General features: G+C 40.0%; 1 protein-coding gene and 1 long non-coding RNA gene across 3 annotated transcripts in view; one reads left to right on the top strand and one right to left on the bottom strand.

Annotated features, from left to right (window-relative positions):
- LOC134736343 (uncharacterized) overlaps window positions 1-6,497 on the top strand; it is a 34,587-nt gene extending 28,090 nt beyond the window's left edge. Inside the window, exon 3 of the long non-coding RNA XR_010120298.1 lies at window positions 5,669-6,497. This is a non-coding gene — a long non-coding RNA (uncharacterized lncRNA). The remainder of the gene's footprint in view (window positions 1-5,668) is intronic.
- Window positions 1-23,689, bottom strand: part of VPS26A (VPS26 retromer complex component A) — a 51,747-nt gene that overhangs the window by 20,585 nt on the left and 7,473 nt on the right. For both annotated transcript variants that reach the window (XM_055274528.2, XM_063637195.1), the window contains exon 2: window positions 21,990-22,139. In XM_055274528.2, the coding sequence (XP_055130503.1) occupies window positions 21,990-22,139 (150 nt within the window). The remainder of the gene's footprint in view (window positions 1-21,989; window positions 22,140-23,689) is intronic.

Below are 23,689 nucleotides of genomic sequence, written 5' to 3'. Positions count from 1 at the left end.
TATTTGAACATGGCTTTGTCTGATATTTTTAAAACTTACAGTTCTTCAAAAACCATCATGAAACCACACTATTAAAATAGAAATGCAAAGTTTTTCAGTTTTCCCACCGAACTGCAAACTCTGAAATTTTCCTTGATCTCCCACTGATGTTAAAACACAGTTGCTTTTAAGCCTTATTGTAGGCTCTTCTGCAATCTGAAGAATCCCAGAATTTCAAGGCATAATTAAGCATTTTGGTTTAAAAGCTATTCTGCAAGGAAGCACAGAAAAGTAAACTAACTATGCTGGTGAGCTGGGTCAAGAATTTTCTTTTTTTGAGACAGAGTCTCGCCCTGTAGCCCAGGCTGGAATACATTGGTGCGGTCTCAGCTCACTGTAACCTCTGCCTCCCAGGTTCAAGTGATTCTCCTGCCTCAGCCTCCTGAGTAGCTGGCATTACAGGCACCCGCCACCACGCCTGGCTAATTTTTTGTGGGTTTTGTTTGTTTGTTTTTGAGATGGAGTCTCACTCTGTCACCCAGGCTGGAGTGCAGTGGCGTGATCTCAGCTCACTGCAAGCTCTGCCTCCTGGGTTCACACCATTCTCCTGCCTCAGCCTCCAGAGTAGCTGGGACTGCAGGTGCCTGCCACCACGCCTGGATAATTTTTTGTATTTTTAGTAGAGACGGGGTTTCACCATGTTAGCCAGAATGGTCTAGATCTCCTGACCTCGTGATCTGCCCGCCTCGGCCTCCCAAAGTGCTAGAATTACAGGTGTGAGCCACCACGCCTGACCTATGTCAAAAGTCTTAACACCAATTCAGTTATACTTTTCTAACTTCTTATTATGATTCAAAAACTTGCAAAAAACTTGCAAGAATAGCACAAGCAAATCTCAAATAACCTTTACCCAGATTCAGCGCAAGTTTTATATTCTGCCCCATCTGCTTTATCATCGTCTCTCTACATATATATGGGCATGCATATATATACTTTTTTCCACAACAAAGAGTAAGTTGGAGACATGATGCTCCATTACCCCTAAACATTTCATATGTATTTCCTAAGAAAATCGACATTCTCTGCTGGGCACGGTGGCTCACGCCTGTAATCCCAGCACTTTGGGAGGCCAAGGTGGGCAGATCACGAGGTCAGGAGATCTAGACCATCCTGGGTAACATGGTGAAACCCTGTCTCTACTAAAAATAGAAAAAATTAGCCGGGTGTGGTGGTGGGCGCCTGTAGTCCCAGCTACTCAGGAGGCTGAGGCAGGAGAATGGTGTGAAACCCGGGAGGCGGAGCTTGCAGTGAGCCGAGATTGTGCTACTGCACTCCAGCCTGAGGGACAGAGTGAGACTCCATCTCAAAAAAAAAAAAAAAAAGAAAAGAAAAGAAAAGAAAATAGACATTCTCTTACATAATCACAATGCAATTATCAAAATCAGGAAAGTTGGGCTGAGCACGGTGGCCCACGCTTGTAATCCCAGCACTTTGGGAGGCCTAGGTGAGCGGACCGCTTCAGGTCAGGAGTTCGAGACCAGCCTGACCAACATGGTGAAACCCCATTTCTACAAAAAAAATACAAAAATTAGCCAGGTGTGTTGGGGCATGCCTCTAGTCCCAGCAAATTGGGGGGCTGAGGTGGGGGTATCACTAGAACCCAGGAGGCACAGTTTGCAGAGAGCCAAGATCGTGCCACTGCACTCCAGCCTGGGTGACAGAGTAAGACTGAGTCTCAAGTAAGCCCTCCCCCAGCCCTTTGGGAGGCCAAGGGGGGTGGATCACTTGAGGTCAGGAGTTAGAGACCAGCCTGGCCAACATGGTGAAACCCCATCTCTACTAAAAATACAAAAATTGGCAGGGCATGATGGCATGTGCCTCTTCCAGCTACTCAGGAAGCTGAGGCTAGAGAATCACTTCAACCCGGGAGGCAGAGGTTGCAGTGAGCTGAGATCATGCCACTGCACTCCAGCCTGGGCGACAGAGGAAGACTCCATCTCAAAAAAAAAAAAAAAAACCAGGAAAGTTAACATTCCATGGCCTATATTCAAATTCTATCAATTGTTCCAATAGGGCCAGGCACAGTGGCTCAGGCCTGTACTCCTAGCACTTTGGGAGGCTGAGGTGTGAGGATCACTTGAGCTCAGTAGTTCGTGGCTGCAGTGAACCATTATCATACCACTGCACTCCATGCTGGGCAACAGGAGACACCGTCTTAAAAAAATTTTTAAATGTGTTCCAATAATGTACTTTATAGTCTTTTCCTCTCCTGTCCAGGATTACATATCTCTTTAGTATCCTTTTTAATCTAGAACATTCCTCAATCATCATCTTTCTTGACCCTGACTTATTTAAAAATACAGGACAGTTTATAGACTGTACCTCAATTTGGTGTGTCGGATGTTTCATCACAGTTAGACTCAGCTTTACACACTTTTGGAAAAAAGACCACAAAAGTGTAGTTGTATCTATTTCAATGCATCATATTAGGAAGCATAGGATGCCACTCTGTCCCAATATTGATGATGTTAATTTTGGTCACTTGGTTAATCTACCAAGTTTCTCTAATTTAAAGTTATTATTCCCCCCTTTGCTATTAATGAGTAATTTGTGTGCAGATACTTGAGACTATATATGTTTAAACTGAATGTAAAAACAAAAAACAAATCTACATACAAAACATACTCTCGGCTGGGCGCGGTGGCCCACGCCTGTAATTCCGGCACTTTGGGAGGCCGAGGAAGGCAGATCAAGAGGTCAGGAGATCAAGACCATCCTGGCTAACACGGTGAAACCCCGTGTCTACTAAAAATACAAAAAAATTAGCTGGCCGTGGTGGCGGGCGCCTGTAGTCCCAGCTACTCGGGAGGCTGAGGCAGGAGAATGGAGTGAACTTGGGAGGCAGAGCTTGCAGTGAGCTGAGATCATGCCACTGCACTCCAGCCTAGGCGACTGAGTAAGACTCCATCTCAAAAAAAAAAAGAAAAAAAAAAAAAAACCATACTCTCTGCTCCAACAAATGAGTCTCAAAGCTCATGCCTCAGTATACAATATTCTAGATGTCTTGAATAATGATATCTTCAGAATTTATTTAAGGAGTTGTATTATTCTACACTGTTTAAGACAAACATATACTATCGATGTACCACACACCATTTATACACTCATTTTATTTTATTTTATTTATTTATTTTTTCTCTCTTTTTCTTTGAGAGGGAATCTCGTTCTGTCGCCCAGGCTGGAGTGCAGTGGCGCGATCTCGGCTCACTGCAACCTCCGCCTCCTGGGTTCACACGATTCTCCTGCTTCAGCCTCCTGAGTAGCTGGGATTACAGGCGCACACCACCATGCCTGGCTAATTTTTTGTGTATTTTTAGTAGAGACGGGGTTTCACTATGTTGGCCAGACTGGTCTCGAACTCCTGACCTTGTGATCCGCCTGCCTCAGCCTCCCAAAGTGCTGAGATTACAGGCGTGAGCCACCGCACCTGGCTTATACACTCATTTTAAATCAGATACCAAATTATCTGTATATTATTGTTGCTGGATATTGTGATTATCCAAAATTAGTTTCCAACTGCTGCCAGTGGAAATCCAAGATTAGTTTGCAACTGCTGTCATAGTCCATATGCATTTTGATTAAAGATGCCACAAAAATATTCCTTGCTTAAAGAACTAAACTATAAACTACTATAATCTTGGACTAAACATACCCCTGTGTTGACTTTTGCAACAGGGAATAGATCCAGAGTTCACTGTAAGTGGCTTGTCAATAGTAGTACCACCTCAAGCCATTTTACTTACCAGATTCAATTTCTAAAAAAGAAATAAAAATGTCTTATAAATGAAAGTAGAGAACAGTAAAATTTGACTTCTAAAACAATATCTCACTTTGAAATAATTACCAACTATCTTAATTACTAAATATGTCTTTACCTTAAATAGATACAATAAGAGGTTCTTTTATTCTCTGTGTGTTGTGACAGTAGCTATTTCATATTTATAGAAAAAATATTCTCAGCAATACCTAAACAGTTTGACAAAGTTTTCATATGAAAACACAATACAGGGGCTGGGCACGGTGGCTCATGCCTGTAATCCCAGCACTGTGGGAGGCCAAGGCATGCGAATCTCGAGTCCAGTAGTTCGAGACCAGCCAGGGCACAATGGCGAAACCCTGTCTCTACAAAAAAATATAAAAATTAGCTGGGCATGGTGGCACATGCCTGTGGTCCAAGCTACTTGGGAAGGTGAGGTGGGAGGATCACTTGAGCCCAGAAGGTGGAGGTTGCAGTGAGCCAAGATTGTGCCACTGCACTACAGCCTGGGTGACAGAGCAAGACCCTCTCTCAAAAAAGGGTTAAAAAAAGAGCAAAAACCATTCCTTCTTAAAGCTGCTGTCTGGAAACTGTATAAATTGTTTTTGTTTTTAGAGACGGAGTCTCACTCTGTTGCCCAGGCTGGAATGCATGCAGTGGCGCAATCTCGGCTCACTACAAACTCCACCTCCCGGGTTCAAGCAATTCCCCTGCCTCAACCTCTCCAGTAGCTGGGACTACTGGTGTCCACCACCACACCTGGCTAATTTTTGTATTTTTAGTAGAGATGGCGGTCTCATCATGTTGGCCAGGCTGGTCTTGACCTCAAGTGATCCGCCTGCCTTGGCCTCCCAAACTGCTGGGATTACAGGCTTGAGCCACTGAGCCCGGCCAAAACTGTATAAATTAAAGGAGAAAAGTCCTCTCTTCAAAGTGAGTTTTACTTTTTGTACTTCATTATAAATTTGGATTGCAAGTCAAAATCAAAACTTAAAAACAAAACTGTCAACAAACATGAATTTTAATATTTTGAGGGGTTGCCTTTTAAAAAATGTCCTGGTTAAGGAATTGTAACTTATGAACCCCTCTCAAAAAAATCCCCAGATAAATCACTAGTCAAAATGCTCACGATTCCAAAAAAACAACTATACCTCAATACTTAATTAAACATAGTCAAAAAGACTCGCAAAATTACTCAGAAGGTACAGAGATGTAAGCTATATTTTTAAAAAGGGGGAACCTAGGTCAGATATATTCTTAAGGCATAAAAAATTTAGGGCACTGTCCAGTTGAGCTAGACTTAACCCATTTATGCTGGAGGTTGCAAATTTGTGTGTGTGAAAAATCAGACCTTGGTGATGACCTTGAGCAGTAGGATATCAATAACTCCCACAAGCTTAGCGTTCCAGTAGTGGAACACTAGGCATAAATGGGTTAAGGATGATTTGTCACTTGACATGAACAAAAGCAGTAAATATTCTAAGTAAAGACAAAAAAGACTTGAGTAAATCAAGTTTAAGAAGTTCCCAGCTGGGAGTGGTGGCTCACATCATTAATCCCAACACTTCGGGAGGCCAAGGCAGGAGGATTGCTTGAGCCCAGGAATTTGAAACCAGCCTGGGCAACATGGTGAGACTTCATCTCTACAAAAAAAAAAGTGTTTTTAATTAACTGAGTGTGGTGGCATGTGCCTGTGGTCCCAGCTACCCAGGAGGCTGAGGTGGGAGGATTGCTTGAGACCAAGAGACTGAGGCTGCAGCACACCATGATCATGCCACTGCACTCTAGCCTGGGCGACAGGGCGAGACACTGTCTTAAAAACAAAAACAAAAAATTTCCCTATTTATTTTGTGATAATTTAAATATTTCCAGCTGTCTTAAGGAATGCTTCAAGAGATCGAGACCATCCTGGCCAACATGGTGAAACCCCATCTCTACTAAAAATACAAAAAATTAGCCAGGCATGGTGCCATGTGCTGTAGTCCCAGCTACTTGGGAAGGCTGAGGCAGAAGAATCACTTGAACCTGGGAGGTGGAGGTTTCAGAGAGCCGAGATCACGCCACTGCACTCCAGCCTGGCAACAGAGCAAGACTCTGTCTAAAAACAAATAAAAAATAAAATGCCACAGAAGTGCCAAGACAATTCAATGGGGAAGGAATATTCTTTCCAGCAAATAGTGCTGAAACAACTGGATACTGACATGCAAAAGATTAAAGTTGGACTGCTGCCTCACGCCATACACAAATATTAACTCATTTGGATAAAACACCTACATGTAAAAGCTAAAATTAAAAAACTCTTAGAAGAAAATATGGGTGCAAATCTTCATGACCTATGGATTAGGCAATGATTTCTCAGAAATAATGCCAAAAGCACAAGCAACAAAAGAAAAAAAAACTGATAAATTGGACTTCATCAAAATGTAAAACTTTTGCACTGCAAAAGACACCAAGAAGGTGAAAAGAGAACTCAGAATGGGAGAAAATATTTGCAAAACACATATCTGGACTTGTGCCCAGAATATATAAAGAACTCTTACAACTCAACCATAAAAAGAAAAATAACCCAATTAAAAAAATAGTCAAACTTTGAATAGACTTTTCTCCAAAAAACACAGACATATGGCAATAAGCACACGAAAAGATGTTCAATATTATTACTCATTGGGGAACTGAAAATCAAAATGAGATACCACTTTATACCCACTAGAATAACTATAATAAAAAATAGACACATTAGTAAGTGTTGCCAAGAACATGGAAAAACCAAAACCCTCATATATTGCTGGAGGCAATGTGAAAGGGTGCAGCTGCTTTGGAAAAATTTGACGGTTCTTCTAAAAATTAAACAGGAAGTTAACATATGACCCAGCAACTCTACTCCTAACATCCAACAGAAGTTAAAACATATGTTCACACAAAAACCTGTACATGAATGTTCATAGCAGTATTGTTCATAATGGTCAAATAGTACCAACCCAAATGTCCTCAACTGATGAATAAACAAAATGTGATATATTCTTATACGACACAGATATATTAGAATATTGTCTGGCACCAAAAACAAACAAAAAAAAGAATGATGTTCTCATACATGCAATAACATGGATGAACCCTGAAAACATGCTAAATGAAATAAGTTAGGCACAAAAGGACAAATATTATATGACCACTTATACCAAATATCTAAAATAGGCAAATTCATAGAAACAGACAGTAGATTAGCGGTTACCAGGGGCTGGAAGATGGGGAGTTACCTACCGCTTAATGGGTACAAAGTTTCTATTTGAGGTGATGAAAAAATTTTGGAAATATAGTAGCTATGCTTGCAAAACATTATCAATGGAATTAATTTCACTGAATTATATACTTTAAAACTGTTAAAATGGCAAATTTTATGTAATATATATTTGACCACAATTTTTTAAAAAAGAATGAAGTGTTGACCAGGCATGGTGGCTCACACCTGTAATTCCAGCACTTTGGGAAGCCGAGGCAGGCAGATCATAAGGTCAGAAGTCTGAGACCAGCCTGGCCAACATGGTGAAACCCCGTCTCTACTAAAAATACAAAACTTAGCTGGGTGCGGTGGCAGGCGCCTGTAATCCCAGCTACTTGGAAGGCTGAGGCAAGAGAACTGCTTGAACCCAGGAGGCAGAGGTTGCAGTGAGCCCATATCATACCACTGTACTCCAGCGTGGGTGACAGAGTGAGACTCCATCTTGAATGAATGAATGAATAAATGATTGAATAAAAATTAAAAAAGAATGAAGTATGGGTACATACTACAACATGATGAACCTTGAAAACATTATGCTAGGTAAAAGGAGCCAGACACAAAAGGCCACACAGTATATACCATTTATATGAAATGTCCAGAATCAACAAATTCAGAAATAAAGAAAGGAGATTTGTAAATTAGTGGTTCTCAGGTAGTGACTGCTAATAGTATGGGATTTCTTTTTGGGGTGGTGAAAATGTTCTGGAATTACATTTTGATAATGGTGACAACTCTGCAAATATAGTAAAAATCACTATACACTCTAATAGGTGAATTTTATGGCATGTGAATTATAACTCAATTAGGCTATTAAAAAAAGAAAAGAAAAAAGTACGTGCCACAAATAGGCCAACAGAACAGAATAAAGTTCTGAACAGGTTCACACAACCTCTGATTTATGACAAAGGTGGTATATTACAGTGCAGCAGGATAAAGGATGGCTTCTTCAATATATGTCCTGGGTTTATTAGCTATCCATACAGAAGAAAAATAAATTTGACTCCTATGTCACACCACAGACTGATTTATGACAAAGGTGGTATGACAGTGCAGTGGAAAAGGATGGCTTTTTCAGTATACATCCTGGGTTCATTAGTATCCACACAGAAGAAGAAAAATAAACTTGACTCCTATGTCACCACCACAGACAAACTGAAAACCAATTCCAAGCAAAACAAGGATCTAAATGTGAAGTATAAAAATAAAATTTAGGCCAGGTGTGGTGGCTCACGCCTGTAATCCCTGCACTTTGGAAAGCCGAGGTGGGTGGAACACCTGAGGTCATGAGTTCGTGACCAGCCTGGCCAATATGCTGAAACCCTGTTTCTACTAAAAATATAAAAATTAGTGGGTGTGGTGGTGGGTGCCTGTAATCCCAGCTACTCAGGAGGCTGAGGCAGGAGAAAAGCTTGAACCCGGGAGGCAGAGGTTGCAGTGAGCCGAGATGGTGCCACTGCACTCCAGCCTGGGCAACAAGAGCGAAACTCTGTCTCAAAAATAAATAAATTAATTAATTAAATTAAATAACATTTATAGGAGAAAAAAACAGAAGAATATCTCTGTGCCCAAAGGGTAGGCAGATTTTTGGAACTAGATATGAAAAGCATAAACAAAAAGGAAACATTAAATCCTAGTGTATTAAAATTAAGAACTGCTTATCATAAGACACCATTAAGAGACTAAAAAGTCAAGCCAGAAATTAGGAGAAAATATTTATGATACATATATAAAGGACTCCATATCTAGATATATAAAACACCTTTATCAAGAACATACAAAAAAATCCTACACATCAATAAGAGAAAAAGAGTCAACTAGATAGAAAAATGAGCAAAATTTGGAACCAACCAAGATAGTAGGTAAACGGATAAACAAATTTTGGTATATCCATACAATGGAATATGATTTGGCACTAAAAAATAAATGAGCAATCAAGTAACAAAGATATATGGAGAAACCTTGAAAGAATATTGCTAAATGAAATAAATCAATCTAAAAAGGCTACATTCTATATGATTCCAACTACATGACATCCTAGAAAAGACAAAATTATAGACAGTAAAAAGAACAGCAGTTGCCGATGACTGGATGGTGGTGGTAGTGCAGGTGCCACAGCGGCATGACTAGGTGAATGAAACACAGGGAATTTTTAGGGTGGTTAAACTATTCTATATGACATCACAATGATGGATACATGACATTATGCATTTATCAAAACCCAGAGAATGTACAACAGAGTAAACCCTAATGTAAACTATGGACTTTAGTTAATAATAATGTAATAATGGTTCCACAGCTTTAACAAATGTATCACACTAATGCAAGATTATTAACAGTGAATCCATGTGGGGCTGGGGTGAGGAAGAAGGGAGTACATAGAACTCTACTTTCTGCTCAATTTTTCTGAAAATCTAGAATTGCTCTTAAAAGTAAGAGCTCTACCCTTCCTCCCTTCCTCCCTTTCTCTCTTTCTCTTTCTTTCTTTGAGACGGTCTCCTTCTGTTGCCCAGGCTGGAGTGCAGCTGCATGATCTCGGCTCACTGCGGCCTCCCTGCCTCGGGCTCCCGTGATTCTCCTGCCTCCGCCTGCCGAATACCTGGCATTGCAGGCGCACACCACCACGCCTGGCTGGTTTTTGTATTTTTGGTGGAGACGGGGTTTCGCCGTGTTGGCCAGGATGGTCTCCAACTCCTGACCTCGAGTGATCTGCCCGCCTCGGCCTCCCGAAGTGCTGGGATTACAGACGGAGTCTCACTCACTCAATGCTCAATGTTGCCCAGGCTGGAGTGCAGTGGTGTGATCTCGGCTCGCTACAACCTCCACCTCCCAGCCGCCTGCCTTGGCCTCCCAAAGTGCTAAGATTACAGCCTCTGCCCGGCCGCCACCCCATCTAGGAAGTGAGGAGCGTCTCTGCCTGGCCGCCCATCGTCTGGGATGTGAGGAGCGCCTCTGCCCGGCGGCCGCCCAGTCTGGGAAGTGAGGAGCGCCTCTGCCTGGCTGCTGTGCAACCTTCCAAGTGTGAAGTGACAGCCTTCGTTGTAGAATGAATGAAGACACTGGCACTGATTATATAACACCTTGGCAGCTATCTCAAGTCGTTGATGGTGGAGGTATTGGAATTATAGAAGAAAGCAAACACACAAATTTGACTAAAGGTGATTTTGTGACTTCTTTCTATTGGCCCTGGCAAACCAAGGTTATTCTGGATGGAAATAGCCTTGAAAAGGCAACATATATATGAACGTATCTGATTTTTTTCCCTCATATAATTCTTACTTTGTGCATTTGATATTCAGTTGTGTTTGTAATCACGGAAAAATAAAAGCATATATTTTCAAAAAAAAAAAGTAAGCTCTTGAATATGTATCTAGGAGTGGAACTGCTAGATACAGATAATGCAAACCAGTTTTCTATATGGTTATGTAAGAATTTGAGGCTGGACACAGTGACTCACGCCTGTCATTCCAGCATTTTGGAAGGCAGAGGCAGGAGGATCACTTGAGCCCAGAAGTTTGAGATTAGCCTGGGAAACATGGGCAGACCCCAACTCTACAAAAATAATAAAATATTAGCTGAGCATGGTGGTGTGTGCCTGTTGTCTGAGCTACTTGGAAGGCTGAGGTGAGAGGATCACCTGAGCTCGAGAGGTCAAGGCTACAATGAGCCATGATCACGTCACTACACTCCAGCCTGGGTGACATAGCAAGACCCTGTCTCAAAAAAAATTAAATTTAATTTGAAAAATAAAAGAAAGCAATCTGGGTGATAAAGACTCAAAACCCAGGATTCTTGAACAATAACTAAAGGAAATAGCATATTTAGCTTAGAGAAGACTTAGGATAACAAGACAGTGATGTGGAAAATGTTTAAAGAGAACTCTTATTTAGAAAAGGATTAGATTTATTTTGCATATCTCTAAAAAGCAGAGTGGATACTGTTAACAGAACAGCAGAATCCCCACTCTCTGAAAAGTAGGCATACAGAAACTCACGTCAGGAATATTAAAAAGGAATTTATTCTTGCTGTGGGCGAGATGTCAGACCTCCAAGATCCAACATAATATCTAATATATGAAAGATTTTCATGCAGAGCATCCTACAGTGCAAAGCCAAGTTTGGAAATCGATGCAGTTTAACCTCCTAAACTTATAGGTGAGATCCAGGAAATTAAATGACTGTCCAGAGTTACCTACCAAGACAGCAGTAAAGTTAAGGCTAGATCTTCCAGTGCTAGCCCAGTGATCTTTTTATTACACTAGGACATTTCAAAAACCCTAGATTCGTGTGGCAAGATTTTTTCTTAGTGACACATGCTTGGTCATAAACAACCCATTGTTTCCTCTTCTTTTTCCTTTAAGCTTTCTTTTTAGCATGTTCACTGATCATCTATTTAATAATCTAAAGATATGTCAGGAACCAATATTAAGTTTACCCGAAACAAACTTTCTACTCCATTTTATAAATAAGGGCTTTTCTTATATTCTAGAACCTCTCCCATTTTCCACAATTACTAAAGGACTCCTAGCAGAGATTTGGTGACCAGTTCTGCAAAATTCTTTCAGTATTATTGCATAGCATTTGTCTGGTATGGTCACCAGGATGTTTGAAAACTAGTTAGTTTATTTTTAATCTCCTTAATCATAACAAAGATTTCATTCTGTTTTAATTTTTAATGATCCTACCTTTCCCAATTTAAATCTTTTTTTTTTGAATGGGGGGGGAAGCTTTCTTTTGCATTTGTTATATTAAAATAAGTGTGCCAAACGAGCATATTATTTTCTTATTCATCTTATTCTAAATATGAGGTTTAAAATGTCCTTCTTACCTTTAAAAGCCTCAAGCTGATTCTCAAGATAGTCTTTTTGAGGTTATTACAAAATGTATACCACTTTTTTCATTTTCTTTAGTTATCCTAATTTTACTAAGCACAAGATCATCTTTAAAATAATCCTCGGCCAGGCACAGTGGCTCACACCTATAATCCCAGCACTTTGGGAGGTCAAGGTTGGGGAATCACTTGAGTCCAGGAGTTCGAGACCAGACTGGGCAACACAACAAGACCCTATCGCTAAAAAAAAAAAAAAAAAAAAAAAAAAAAAAATTTTAAATTAGCCAGGCAGGGTGGTTCACATGTCTGTGGTCCCAGCTACTTCGGAGGCTGAGGGAGGAGGATTACTTGGGCCCCCAGGCGGATGAAGCTGCAGTGAGCCGTAATCATGACACTGCACTCAGCCTGGGCAACACAGTGAGACCCTATCTCAAAAAAAAAAAAAAAGGCCTGGTATGGTGGCTCACGTCTATAATCCCAGCAGTTTGGGAGGCCGAGGCAGGCGGATCATGAGGTCAAAAGATCGAGACCATTCTGGCCAACATGGTGAAACCCCGTCTCTACTAAAAATACAAAAAATTAGCCGGGCGTGGTGGCATGCGCCTGCAGTCCCAGCTACTCAGGAGGCTGAGGCAGGAGAATCACTTGAACCCAGGAGGCAGAGGTTGCAGTGAGCCAAGATTGCGCCACTGCACTCCAGGCTGGCAACAAAGCAAGACTCCGTCTCAAAAAAAAAAAAAAAAAAAGGAATCATTGTAAAGAACTTAAGAAGGAATACCTGGGTCATGGGTCATGGTGAGTACTCAGTAAATATTGTTATTACAGCAAACCTCTTTTCATGTGAATGAATACAGGTCTATATCATCACATTAATAATGGCCCTAAGCACACTTAATGGTTATTACCATAATTAGGTTTTTTAATGTCTGGACATTTAAGTGGCTTTCAATTTTTGAATATTATAAACAGTGCAATGAACAAAGTTGATTATTTTAGGATAAAATCTGATCAGAAGAATCTGCGGATCAAAATAATATTAATCAATATAGGCACTGCTCAAATATTTCCAGCTGTATACATTCTGAATGCATGGTATGATTGTATTCCCTACCCTCTTGTGGTTGGGTGATGTACGAACGAGACTGTTTCTAGAGACAATAAATTTGATCAAAAATGCTCTGTTACTTCTAGGATGGGGCATTTTAATGGCTTGTGAGAGACTCTGCAGAGATTTCTCTCCCTCAGCCACGATGAGTGTGATGTTCCTGGCTGCTCCATCACTGAGCATGGCACAGAATAAGGCCCTCAGCTAACTCACAAGGAACACGTTGCCTGGGCAAGAAAGAAGCCACTGCCACTGTTGTTTTTAAGTCACTGAGTTTTGGGGTTGTCTCTTACATAGTAATAATCCAGCCTATTCTGGCTACTATAAATGATATCCACTTTTGAAGATTTTGATACATATTGCTAAACTGCCAGAATGGTTACACATGGCCTTTTAAAATCTCAGATCAATTTCTGGGAAGATGGCAACACAGTCTTTGAATCTCCCCAGATCCTCACATAAAAACAGATGGACCAACTAGACAGCAAAACCAAAAAAACCTAAGGATCCAATTTACCACAGAAAAAGATAAAGTATTCCCACAATCCCAAAACATAATACGTAGGGACAAACCAGGTTAATAGCCACAAAACCTGCATGATACTAGTGTTGTGCAGGAGGAATCAAAGAAAGCAATGGAGTGTCTGATGGACCTAAGAACTCCCAAATCACTCACATATATTCACTGGAAAGCACGGTGTCAATCTGAGAATAAGAGCTAAAGCTGGAAGGGGTTTTGCACAATCCAATATTAGAACACTCAAAACTGACCAGTCAGGCCTCCTGTCTAGGATAGGTGGTTAGAAAAACTATCCTAAACCAAACCATCAAAAGTTCATGAAGGGCCAGGCACTGTGGTTCACACCTGTAATCTCAGCACTTTGGGAGGCTGAGACAGGTGGATCGCCTGAGCTCAGGAGCTCGAAACCAGCCTGGGCAACATGGTGAAACCCCGTATCTACCCCAAAATACCAAAAAAAAAAAAAAAAAAAGTTGGGCATGGTAATGTACCCCTGTGGTCCTAGATGCTCAGGAGGGGGAGATGGGAAGATCGCTTTAGCCTGGGAGACGGAGGTTGCAGTGAGCTGAAATCGCGCCACTGCATCCAACATGGGTGACAGAGTGAGACCCCGTCACGAAAAAAAAAAAGTTCAGGAGGTCGGGTGCAGTGGCTCACATCTCAGCACTTTGGGAGGCCAGGATGGGAGGATCACTTGAGCTCAGGAGTTTGAGACCAGCCTGAGCAACACAGCGAGACCCTGTCTCTACAAAAAATATATATTTTTTAATTAGCTAGGCACAGTGGCACATGCCCATGGTCCCAGCTACTTGGAAAGCTGAGGTGGGAAGATCACTTGGGCCTTGGAGGTCAAGGCTGCAGTAAGCCATAGTCATGCCACTGCATTCCAGCCTGGGCAACAGAGCAAGATCTTATCTCAAAAAAAAAAAAAAAAAAAAAAAATTGGGGAAAACTAATTTCACATAAAAATTAGCAACATAAATATATCAAGGTCAAATCCCATATAAAGTTATTTTAAGAAAAAAAGAGAAGGAACAGAATGGCATTTCTACAGACAAGATAGATCAAAACTGTAATTTATTTCAAAACAGCCTATACAATATTAAGAAAATGATATAACACATGAAAGAAAATCTTAGGCTAGGCTGAGAAAAATCAGAAAAGAATTAGAAATAGAAGAAAAAATCATTTTAGAAATAAAGGCTAAGCAGAAGGAATACAAGAGCAAAAAACCACACTCAAACAAGACTCAAAAATACTGATATCAAGAAGAAAACCAAAGCAAAGGAATGGAATAAATACTAATAAATAATGGCTGTAATTCAAGAAAACTTTCCTCAAATGAAAAAACTGTTAACAATACCCTATGCCAGAAGACAATGCAGTAATAATAGACTTAAAACACTAAAGAAGGCCGGGCACAGAGGATCATACCTGTAATCCCAGCACTTTGGGAGGCCAAGGCAGGCGGATCACAAGGTCAGGAGTTTGAGACCAGCCTGGCCAATACGGTGAAACCCCATCTCTACTAAAAATAAAAAAGCTAGCCAGACATGGTGGTGGGCACCTGTAGTCCCAGCTACTCGGGAGGCTGAGGCAGGAGAATCGCTTGAACCTAGGAGGTGGAGGTTGCAGTGAGCCAAGATCATGCCACTGCACTCCAGCCTAGGTGACAGAGCAAGACTCCATCTCAAAAACAATAAATAAATACAAAATAAATAAAATACTCAAGAAAAGGTAAGCCAAGATTATTCAGAAAAACTTTTAAGTATAAAGGACACCAAAAAGCCATTACCAATATGCAAAAACTTAGGCCTTATTGTTCCCATGAGCATTTCCTGAGGAATCTATTAGACTCTAGTAACTAGAGAATAAGCTTCAGACAATGAAACAAATAAAGAGACAAAGATATAAGGACTGGTGGTGCACACTATATGAACAGTTATTTATAAAACCAAGACTAAGTGAGGGCGAAAGGAAGCACATAAAGTATATAATTACTATACACTCTGACAGTGTACTTACTATGGTACATTTAAGAAATGTGAGTAAAACAGAGCAAATGCTAAATTTTTTTTAACTAACTTCATAATCATATTGGTAGTGGTAATATTAGTATTGTTATTCTGAGACTATTATGTATATAATGTGGGATAAAGATAGTGAGTAAATTATGGGATATGCTAATTACATCTTCCCCTTTGACTCTGAAAATCAGTATTCTTGATGCAGAAGAAAGGAGATACACATGTAACATAAGAGGTTAAGTAAAAACTTCTAATTTTGAAATTGAATTGGAAATGACAATATGATTCCTGAGGTTTTTTTTTTTGTTTTTTTTTTTTTTTTGAGACGGAGTCTCTCTCTGTCGCCCAGGCTGGAGTGCAGTGGCACAATCTCGGCTCACTGCAAGCTCCGCCTCCCGGGTTCACGCCATTCTCCTGCCTCAGCCTCTCCGAGTAGCTGGGACTACAGGCGCCCGCCACCACGGCCGGCTAATTTTTTGTATTTTTTAGTAGAGACGGGGTTTCACCGTGGTCTCGATCTCCTGACCTCGTGATCCGCCCGCCTCGGCCTCCCAAAGTGCTGGGATTACAAGCGTGAGCCACCGCGCCTGGCCCCTGAGGTATTTTATCTTAAACAATATACACAAAAATAAATGTATTTATTAAATCTATATTTAAAAACTCTCCCGATCTATCCACTGAGCAGCCTAGAAATAATGTCCAACACAGTAGCAATGAGCAATCTTTGCATGCAACTATGGCCTTGAAAGATATGGCTGAGTGCAGGTATGAAGCAGAAACATAAAAGACCCTTACACATCTTGTCATACCAGTTAGCAAGAAAGCCACCAAAAACTCCTAGGGTCTTTGGCAGTTTATTAAAAACTTAAACATTATTTAACATAAGGCAGCAATTCCACCCCTAGGTACATGCTCAAGAGAAAGGAAAATATAGGTCCACACAAAACTGCTACACAAATGTTCACATCAGCATTAGTCACAACAGCGAAAAAGTAGAAACATCCCAAATACCCAACGGGTGAATGCATAAACAAGAATGTGGTATAGCCATAAAATGGAATACTATTCATCAATAAAAAACAATGATATACTAATAACAAATGCTACAATATTGATGAATCTCAAATACATTATACTAAGTGAAAGAAACAAAACAGGAAAAGACCACACATTGTACAATTACATTTATATGAAATGTCCAGAATAGGCAAATTCATAGAAACAGAGATCAGTGGTTGTCAGACTGGAAGAGGGGAAATGGAAAATGACTGCTAATGGTACAGCATTTTTTTTTTTTTTTTTGAGACGGAGTCTCACTCTGTGGCTCAGGCTGGAGTGCAGTGGCGCGATCTTGGCTCACTGCAAGCTCCGCCTCCCAGGTTCACGCCATTCTCCTGCTTCAGCCTCCAGAGTAGCTGGGACTACAGGCGCCCGCCACCAAGCCCGGCTAATTTTTTGTATTTTTAGTAGAGACGGGGTTTCACCGTGGTCTCGATCTCCTGACCTCGTGATCCACCCACCTCGGCCTCCCAAAGTGCTGGGATTACAGGCGTGAGCCACCGCGCCCGGCTACAGCATTTATAAAAATTTCTGGAGTAATGAAAATGTTGTGGAATTAGTGGTGATAGTTGTACAACTCCAAATTTACTAAAAATTTTAAGCACACTTAAAGTGGGTGAATTTTTATAGCGAATATATATATATATCAATACAGCTTAAAAAAAGAAAAATCCTAGGGCCCCATGTCCTTCGTAAGAGTCAATACAAATGTGGTAGGCAGAATTCTAAGATAGCCCTCAATATTACTACCCCATGGTGTACACATGTGTATAATCCTCTTGAGTGTGGGTGACTCCAGTGAATATGATAGGATACCACTCCTGTGATCAGGTTACTAATCAGTTGATTTTTTTAGTTAATCAAAATGGAGATTATCCTAACTGGAATTGATCAAACCAGGTAAGCTCTTTAAAAGAAGATGAATGTCAGAGTGATGGTCTCCTCCTGAACTTGAAGACAACGCAGACTGAGAGAAAGGGGCCACTCAGCAAGGATCTGAGGGCAACCTACAGGAGCAGAAAGCCCACTGCACAAGAAACAAGGGTATCAGTCACAGCACTACAAGGAAATTTCTGCCAAAAACCAGTGAGCCTGGAAGAGAATCCTGAACTTCAGACGAGACTGCAACCTTGGATTGATTTTAACCTGGTAAGTCCCTGAGCATAGGACCCAGCTAACCTATACCTGGACTTCTAAATCACAAAAATCCTAAGACATAAATTTGTTATTTTAGGCTGCTAAGTTTGTGATAATTTGTTACACAGGATTGTACAACTAGAGCTTCAATAGGGCAATATTTATAAACATCAAGTATGTTTAAATCATGAATTTATAAGTTATTGAGAAATAAAACTCGTAGTTTACACCTTTGGAGGATAAGGAACCAAGTTATTATTTTTTAAAACATGCCAAAGGCCGCGCACAGTGGCTCACGCCTGTAATCCCAGCACTTTGGGAGGCTGAGGCGGGTGGATCATGAGGTCAGGAGTTCGAGACCAGCCTGACCAACATGGTGAAACGCCATCTCTACTAAAAATACAAAAATTAGCTGGGCATGGTGGCACGTGCCTGTAATCCCAGCTACTCGGGAGGCTGAGGCAGCAAAATCACTTGAATCCAGGAGGTGGAGGTTGCAGCGAGCCGAGATCACCCCATTGCACTCCAGCCTGGGCAACAGAGCGAGACTCCATCTCAAAATAATTAAATAAATAAAACGGGCCGAAAAAGGTAAAGCATTCTTTTTTCTATATGAGCTGTACCACTAGGTCACAAGAGATAGATAACGTCTCTTTGTAAATGTATTCCATCTCATAAGTAAAAACAAAATGACAGAATTTAAAGTATCACCATTCTGCAACTCCCAATGAGTTAAATCAATCTAGGTACTGAGTATCAACAGTTGCAAAAAAGAAAAAAGACAGGCCAGGCGCAGTGGCTCACACCTGTAATCCCAGCACTTTGGGAGGCCGAGGTGGGCAGACCACGAGGTCAGGAGTTCGAGACCAGCCTGACCTAACATGGTGAAACCCCGTCTCTATTAAAAATAAAAACACGAAAATTAGCCGGATGTCATGGCGTGTGCCTGTAATCCCAGCTACTCAGGAGGCTGAGGCAGGAGAATCACTTGAACCCAGGAGGTGGAGGTTGCAGGAGCCAAGATCACGCCACTGCACTCCAGCCTGGGGGACAGAGCAAAACTCTGTCTCAAAAAAAAAAAAAAAAAAAAAGAAAAAGAAAAAGACACACCACCACCTATATTCTTGCCAGAAGAATCAAACTTGAGTTTGATTCAAGCCTCTGGACCTAGCTGCCAACTTATAGGCAATAACTATACCAGGAATACACATAGAGAACTCTACAGTTCAAATGACCAAAGTGTTCTTCAACAGATGTTGCAAGTTAAAGAAAGGTATGAAGAGGGAACCTGAGATTAAGAGAGATTTAAAAACCGTATCAAATTTTTCTTAAATGAGCAAGACTAAACAAACACAAGAAAGTACTACTATAAAAGTCAGTACAGTGGTTACTTTTGAGGGGATGGGAGTGTGATGAAGACAGGACACATGGGGTAGCTGGCAAAGTACTACTTCTTGACTTGGATGGTGATTATAAGAAAATATGCCTTATAATAATTTATTTTTGTTGTGTATGGTTTTCTACATGTGTTTTTTCAATAAAAACATTAAAAATGAAAAAATCTCAAACCAATAAATAATCAGATTCAAGATACAGTAACTTTTGAACTGAAAATACTTACCTATAAGAGATCTTATCATTTTAAAAAATGCTATCCATAGTTGATCAGGTCTACATATGATTTCTAGCAATTCCAAAATGTAATTTAAAAAAAAATTATTTACTTAGTGTTAGAGACAGGATCTTGCTACATTGCCCAATCTGGTCTTGAACTCTTGGGCTCAAATAATCCTCCCTCCTTAGCCTCCCAAAGAGCTGGGATTACAGGCATGAGCCACCACACCCAGGATCAAAATGTAATTCGAACACCAACTATTCTTTTTAAAAAACACACTGGAGTAGCTTTACTTTTACCTTAAACACCCCCCTTTTCCTTTAATCCATAAACATCAGCCATGAACTTCAACCGGTCCAGGTGACATAAGATTACTTTAAACTAGACTAAGGATATTCTCTACAAGACTTAAAAACAGTAAAGAAACCAAATAAATATTCAGTGAAAGCCTATTATATAATCAACACTATCATGTATTTTATGGAGACTACAGAAGCACACTCTGATCCTCTGAACTTAAGGAGCTTACAAATTAGCAGGAGAGATATTTACATGTCATATCTACAAAGGAAATACCTGAGATACTAGGTTCAGTCTCTCCCTAGAAAGAAAACTACATTGGTATTCCTATGCCCCCAGCCCATTAACAAGTCATTTCAATAGGCCGAACACTACTACTTTTACACGTCTTTCATTTGGCATGCTCCATCCTTTTGATGATTGTCTGCTCTTCTTTAGGCCTCTCTTTTTCTCCATTTTTTTTTTTAAATAGATACAGGGTCTCCCCATGTTGCCCAAGCTGGTCTCAAATTCCTGGGCTCAAGTGATCCTGCCTCCTAAAGTGATGGGATTAAAGGTGTGAGGCACCGCACTTGGCCTTTTTCTTTATTCATCTTTTAAAAGGAAGAATACAAGGGAAGTAAAGTTGAAAACCAAAAAATTCACTTCAGATTTAACACTAAGACCCCAATAGGTAATCTGGCAAAGGACCAGAAGACACAATGCAGTACAAAAAAAAAAAAAAAACCTCAAATGGCTGGTAAATCTAAGTTCAATTTATCTAGTAACCAAAGAAATGCAAATTAAAATAGTAAGATTGTTTCTGCCTACCAAAATAGCAAAGATTACAAAGTGATCATATTCAATGCTCCGTTGGGTGAAAAAGACCCATAGGTGGACATGTAATTTAATGCAAATACATTTTCCAGATTAATGTGTATTAAGATCCTTCAGATATTTCATGAATTTTGGCCTAGCAGCTCACTTTCAGGAATCTATTCTAAGGAAATAATCTTGTCCTACAGAAATTTAGAGAAAAATTTATGTATACAGATGTCCATATTACCAAAGATATGAAGAAAGCCATCTGAAAAACAGGAACTGCTTACATATCAAACAATAGAGGAAAAAGTATGCTTAATATATTACATATACATAAATATCAATTAATGCAGAGATTAAACACATCCAAATTTTAACAGTGAATTATTTCTATATGAAGAGACTATATATATTTCCAAAACTGTCTACCACATGAATATATTAACAGAATAAGCAGGGGAGAAAAATCCTAGTATTTTCTATTTTAAAAATTATTTCAAATGTTTTGTGGTTTGCTTTTGTCTATGATAGTACCATTCTCCACTATCACTGACCACTAATAAGTATTGATCATACTCCCTAAAATATAAGAATAATCAGCCAGGTGTGGTGGCTCAAACCTGTAATCCCAGCACTTTTGTAGGCCTAGGTGGGTGGGTTGCTTGAGCCCAGAGGTTCAAGACCAGTCTGGGCAACATGGACAAACCCCATCTCTACAAAAAAATATAAAAATTAGCTGAAGTGGTGGTGTGTGCCTGTAGTCCCAGCTACCAGACAGGATGAGGTGGGAGAATCACCTGAGTCCAGGAGTACAAGGCTGCATGCAGTCAGCCATGATCACACCACTGCACTCCAGCTTGAGCAACAGAGTGAGACCCTATTTCAAAAAAAAAAAAAAAAAAAAAACCCAAAACAAAAAACCATATACATTACCGGATAAAGAAAAGGGGAAAAAAGTGAAACCTTATAGAAGGTGTTATAAATATATCTGACCATGCAAAGACACATCCCAAAAGTACTCAAGTCCTCTACAGAGTACCTAGAAATAAGATCAACAGACACAATAGTAGCAGTACAGAGAGGTAAGTTACAAAGAATGTAAAAAAACCTTTAGAAAGTTATACCAGAGAATTACTCTCAATCTCTAACTTAACGTTAAAGGAAAAACAAACTTTGGGCGAATTACAGCTCCGATCTGAAGAAACTGTCTGAAGCCAGACAGAAGCACATAATCACAAACAGAAAAAAAAAAAAATTTCTTTTTAATGAACCACACCGGAGACTTAAACAGGAAATTTTGCATGAAATTTAGAGGCTCTTCCCTTGAAAGCCTTCCAGGGTAAGAATCTTTCCTTTGCAGGAAAGATTATCTTCTAATCAATCAAATATTTTAGCTGACCTTTAGGGAAAAAAAAACTCTCTCCCTCATAAAATTATTCAAATTTAAGAAACAGCGCAGACCACTTTGATAACTAATTCTGATATCTTACAATTAGATAGTTTTGTCAAACAGAAGATTTACCTTTCCTGAAACAGATTCTCCGTCATAGAAGAGATAGTGTTTTTCTACTTTGCCATCTTCAGTTTTCATTTCTGCCATTTTCCTGGTTTCCCCATCATTAAGAACAATATCGATCTCACAAATTGGACCAAAAAAGCCTCCAAGAAAACTCTGAAATAAAATGAAAATGGTCATAATTATCATGTTTAGTCAGTCACTACATTTTATAATTTGAATTTAATTACCTGTGAACTACAGTTAAATAGACTGCAAATCTGTGAGTTCATAAGGAAATGATAAAAACTTATATACCAAATGCTACATCAAAGGCCGGGTGCGGTGTCTCATGCTTGTAAACCCAGCACTTTGGGAGGCTGAGGTGGGCAGATCACCTAAGGTCAGGAGTTCAAGACCAGCCTTACCAATATGATGAAACCCCATCTCTACTAAAAACACAAAAATTAGCTGGGCGTGGTGGCATGCGCCTGTGATCCCAGCTACTCGGGAGGCTGAGATAGGAGAATCACTTGAATCCAGGAGGCAGAAGTTGCAGTGAGCCAAGATCACGCCATTGCACTTCAGCCTGGGCAACAAGAGCAAAACTCCGTCTCAAAAAAAAAAAAAAAAAAAAAAACTACATCAAAACTGAGCAACTTAAGTACAATGTTAAGAGGGTAGATTTCATGTTATGTTTTTAATCACAAAAAAGACCAAAAAAAAAAACCCTAAACAAATTTTAGCATGCTATAATTTCAATCCCATACAAAACCACTATAAATAATTAAATATTAACATATGTCAGAAATCTAAGAAGTTAATTCTTAACATCTAGGCTTGAAAAATTACCTTTATTTCTACTTTTATTTATGAAGTTCTTTTATTATAGCAGAATTTACACAATTCAAAGTACTCATACAAATCCAAATGTACTACTTACTATAAAATCCACTGCTATATTTGGTCTGAACAGGATATGTTACATTGTGAAAGCCCTTGTAGTAAAACTGGCTATAATGAAGGACAATAAAATTTCTGTGAATTTTTCCAAAGAAAATCTACAAGCCTTGTTCTATAAATCCTGAATATGACAAATATAAGGGACAAAGATCAATTGCTTATCAATGCCAAAACACATTAGTTGGTAATAATACAGAATCCATTAGCAATTTTGATACTGGATATAGTTATGGATTATTTTAACCACAATGAAATTTAGTCTTCTAATCTTTTTAAGTTTATACAGAGAACAGTCTCCTATCATGTCAGCCTACATCCCTTCATATTCTGTCTTACATAACAACCAGAATGATTTTTTTTTTTTTGAGACGGAGTCTTGCTCTGTTGCCCAGGCTGGAGTGCAGTGCCGCAATCTTGGCTCACTGCAAGCTCCGCCTCCCGGGTTCACACCATTCTCCTGCCTCAGCCTCCCGAGTAGCTAGAACTACAGCCATCTGCAACCACACCTGGCTAATTTTTGTATTTTTAGTAGAGACGGGGTTTCACTATGTTAGCCAGGATGGTCTCGATCTCCTGACCTTGTGATCCACCCGCCTCGGCCTCCCAAAGTGCTGGGATTACAGGCATGAGCCACCGCGCCCAGCCCAGAATGATCTTTTTTAAAAAAAAATTTTTGTAGAGACAGGGTCTCACTATGTTGCCCAGGCTGGTCTCGAACTCCTGGGCTCAAGCAATCCTCCTGCCTCGGCCTCCCAAAGTGTTGG

This window comes from Symphalangus syndactylus, chromosome 4 (genome assembly GCF_028878055.3).
Source record: "Symphalangus syndactylus isolate Jambi chromosome 4, NHGRI_mSymSyn1-v2.1_pri, whole genome shotgun sequence".
In the NCBI taxonomy this organism is placed as follows: domain Eukaryota; kingdom Metazoa; phylum Chordata; class Mammalia; order Primates; family Hylobatidae; genus Symphalangus; species Symphalangus syndactylus.
Note: the sequence above shows the minus strand (reverse complement) of the source record. Positions and strands in the feature narration are given on the sequence as shown.